Source organism: Medicago truncatula, chromosome 5 (assembly GCF_003473485.1).
Source record: "Medicago truncatula cultivar Jemalong A17 chromosome 5, MtrunA17r5.0-ANR, whole genome shotgun sequence".
Lineage (NCBI taxonomy): Eukaryota > Viridiplantae > Streptophyta > Magnoliopsida > Fabales > Fabaceae > Medicago > Medicago truncatula.
Genome location: NC_053046.1, coordinates 17,300,982 through 17,305,056, shown reverse-complemented (window position 1 = coordinate 17,305,056; position 4,075 = coordinate 17,300,982). Strand labels below are relative to the sequence as shown.

At 33.0% G+C, this 4,075-nt stretch overlaps 1 protein-coding gene across 1 annotated transcript; it reads right to left on the bottom strand.

Annotated features, from left to right (window-relative positions):
• Positions 1-371: 371 nt before the first annotated feature.
• LOC11413983 (FBD-associated F-box protein At3g52670) lies at positions 372-1,712 on the bottom strand. Its single transcript, XM_003613635.1, has 3 exons — positions 945-1,712; positions 744-833; positions 372-650 (listed from the first exon to the last, which is right to left on the bottom strand). Exons 1-3 carry the CDS (start codon positions 1,710-1,712, stop codon positions 372-374), a joined length of 1,137 nt encoding a protein of 378 aa, XP_003613683.1.
• Positions 1,713-4,075: the final 2,363 nt, after the last annotated feature.

Genomic DNA, 4,075 nt, shown 5'->3' with positions numbered 1-4,075 from the left:
GAATAGATGGAAGTTGCAAAAAGATTTTAACTGAGATTAGGTCAACTCATAAGATATGTGAAATTAAATTTTGTTTGAGTTCACTATTTTGCTTGGTTATAAGGAGAAGAAAATCAAAGGTTGGTAAAAAAACAGATAGAAAAAGATCCATGCTATAACAGCAAAGGATGCATGGGAAATTATGCTCAATACAAAGGCGTAGATCCAATTTAACAGACAAGGTAGCATGGCTCATCACGAAAATTGAGTTAACAAAACAATGCAAAGATGAAAGTATTGGAAAACCATTGACTTGAATAAGCCTATATTGTTCAAACCATCAAATTCAGTAGTAGTGAATATCGAAACTAACAAAAACACCAGGTATACATCTAGGAACTGCTGAGATTCAGCTTACATGTGGGAGACATTCTTGGACAGGAGGATAAATTTTCTAAAAATTGAGGGCTCTCCATTGGATTTGGGTGAAGAGTATGATGAATGGTCATAACTTGTAAAAGTCTCGCATTCTGCAAAATATATGTTGCGAATCGAAAATCAGCTTCGCAAGCTTCATAGTCTATAACTTCAAATTTTGTTAGATGAGACGAAACACATTCTGGAACATGATCTGGATATTCCCAATGCTCTATGGTTGTTGAATTCTTCGCCTGTCAATGTCAATCCGAGACAAAATAGGATTTGTAAAAAATACTTAATAGAATAGAAGAACTGGTAAAAATTAGTAACTATAATGAACAAACCTTTGCAATGTTAAGAGTTTGAAGTTTGGTTAAGTTTTCAAACACCGTGTCAAATGAATTGATTTCTTTATTGGGAAGACTTTTCCCAATCTGCACATCGCAAAAAAGAAAATACATACATCTTATAAATACAGATATCAAACATCACATATAATATAATATTGATTATAAAATAAGATGCATCATTATCATCTATCATACCTCACATACAGTTAGATACTTGACATTATAAACTGCTTTGAACGGCACATTGAACAAACTGATACAAGCCAATATCAACTTGGACAAGTGTTTAAAGTACCCTCCCTCTGGAACACCGGCATTAGCATTTACACGATCTATAGCCAAATATTCCAATTTGGGACACCCTAAAAGAAGTTTCGTGAAATCCTTTGTATCTTCGAAAAAAATGTTAAACACAAACAACGTTTCGAGCAAAGGAAGATCAACGGAACAGTGAACCATAGAGCCTACACTTATGCTCGTTGTCAAATTTGTCAAATACAGACGCAGAAGTGTTTTACAGCAGAAAATGGTAGGTGCCAATGGAACATTTAACAAGTGTAGATAGAGACGCTCCATGCCACGTAGTTTTGCTGCTTCAAGCCAATTGTCGAAACTCAAACAGCCATCAGCCTCTTCCTCCCAGAGTTCAGACCAGCAGCTAAGAGAAAGAGATTTGAGGGTAAGGCGTTGAGCGAGTGGAGACAGCATAACTTTGTCCATAAGACGACGGAAGTAAATCCAGTCCTCAGAATTGTTGACACCTTCATCATTGATGTTGAGAGTGGAGAGTGAGTGGCATAATGAGACCCATCTTTTCGAAAGAACGGTGGTTCTAAAAGCGTCTTTGCATGGAAGCAAAGAGAGAATGTGAGTTAGTATCTCATCAGGGAAGTCATTGAGAGTATCAACCGTCGCCGACTGTGACGGCAACAATCTTTTCCTCTTACCACTTTTATTTTTCATGGAATGGCTTCTTCGGATAACAAGCAATCTATTGAGGTGAGGTAGAATAGGTTAAAATTGTGGATGCTGTGAAGAAGGTATTTGAAGAGAAAATCAAATAAGAGCCTTGCAGAATAAGAAGCAAAGAAAAATGCTATTTCTGTTAGTAAGCTTTAGTTCCGTCCAATCAGCCTTACAAAATGGGAAAAGCTTATTCCTCAACCTATAATATAATAATTATAACGTACAGACCCTATATCATTAGAGATCAAACTCGTGTTGTTATCGATTACATTCGTTATTGTTTCATTACTTTATTATCCTTAATTATTTAAGTTTAAGGGTAAAACAGTAAAATAATTTTAAAATCCCTTCCCCTCCCCTCCTCTCCTAATTCTCGAACAAAACGGACCCTTAAAAGGGGGAAAATCTCTTACCACTGTGTAAACAATCCATTGTTGATTGTGTTTCTATCCTGCACTAAATTAGGGTTTTAGAAGGTAAAATAAAATTTAAAGATTTTAAAAGAAGATTGTATTGACTTTTAATAAGACTTTTTTTAGAATATTGTTTACGATTAGAATTTTAAAGATTGAAGTTTGGAGTTAGGGTTGTGTTTTTTAGGATAAAAAGATGCAGACTCTAGAATTTATAATAAGATCAACACATTTTTTGGACAAAATAATAAAATGCACAATTCATGCAAAACATATTCTAGTGTTTTGATCGTTCTGTCATATGAAAATATGTGTTGCTTAATATAGTACCAATGTATGTATAAATAGAATATAGTACCAAGCTGTGTTAATCTGGCGAATACTATAACTAAGTTTAAATAAACAATAGCTATGTGATTAACATGATCACATGGTTTTCATCTTTGAAAAAAAAAAGAGTATATAGTTTTCACAATCCCTCTCTTAAAAGTTTATCATTGTCTTCATCAGTACCACAGATTTCTTAGCCATTAAACTACATGCATAGCTTATTCGATTGAGTGCTTGATTAGTACTATATAGTGCTTTTCCAATTCTTACTTGAAACGAGTCAACACAAAAATTCATACTTCCAAATGTTGATAACTATTAAGATTTTACTTTTTTGCACTACCTAGGCTGACTATCTTTTCTTAACAGAAACAGATAATTAGCCTCCACTTTTATGAAGTTTTATAGGAATGATCAACCAAATATTAATTCTTCTGTTTTAATTTCACATTGCAATAGGTAACTCAATTAGGAGCAAGCGCACACATTCACAAAAGGATTACTAGATTATTACTTTGACAAAAATTAATTAAACATTCATATAAATGACATATTACATGCCAGAAAATTTCAGAGACTCCAATGAGTTCTGAGTGCAGCGGTGTTTAAATTTTGTGAGTGAAATTAAATTTTGTTTAAGTTCACTATATTTCATTAAGTGCTCTATTTTATTATACACATACATATTTACCTAAAGGACAAATTTAATTGCCACCAAATGGTATCAAGAGCCATGTTGAACTAAGATGGCAGCAAATTCAAGCACACGAGTAACCCAAATTCAGGAGGTACAATCAAGAGTTTACAAGTTTGGTGGAATGACGTTTAAAATCCAATGATTTATATAGATTTTAGAAAAAGGTTTTGGCAAACCCTATGAAGAAAATCAAAGTTTGGTAAGAAAACAGGTAGAAAAAGATCATCTACTTGATTAAAAAGCTTTGTTTTTAGTAAGTCAATATGTAGAGCTGCCTGATCTCTTGAAAAAAATCCCATGCTATAACAGCAAAGGAAGCTTGGTAAATTATGCTCAATACATACAAAGAAGTAGATCCAATTTAAGAGACAAAGTTGCAAAGACGAAAGTATTTGTGATTATTTTTCACGAATGGATAAGTTGTTTGAGAAATGAAGAATATCAATAATAGTATAACAGAAAAAATAAGTCATGTAGAAAATTATGTGCACACCTACAAGTAAATCCAATTATGACCTAACAACAATTCAAAATTCAAAAGATATTGACACTGTTAAGAAAGGTAAAATTCATATAAAGAAGAACAGAAATATGTGAATGGAAATTATTCTCATTGAGATTGAAAAGTGGAAATACAATTCTGATATATAGAGAAAGATGGAGCGTGCAAAATACTAATTGCTGTTCCTATCAAATCCCTAGAATATCTCCTTAATAATGTGAAAAATAAAAACAATAGAAACAAAATATTCCAGCTGTTCATTCTGAACAGATTGACTCTCTTTGATATCAGTAAGAGTTCTTCTATCGATATTATCCGTTTGATCCAATTCTTTATTTATGGCTGAGATTTGTTTGTTCAACATCCTCCCACAAGCTGAAGCATGGTATATGTTAAGCATGCCAAGCTTGGAAATAAA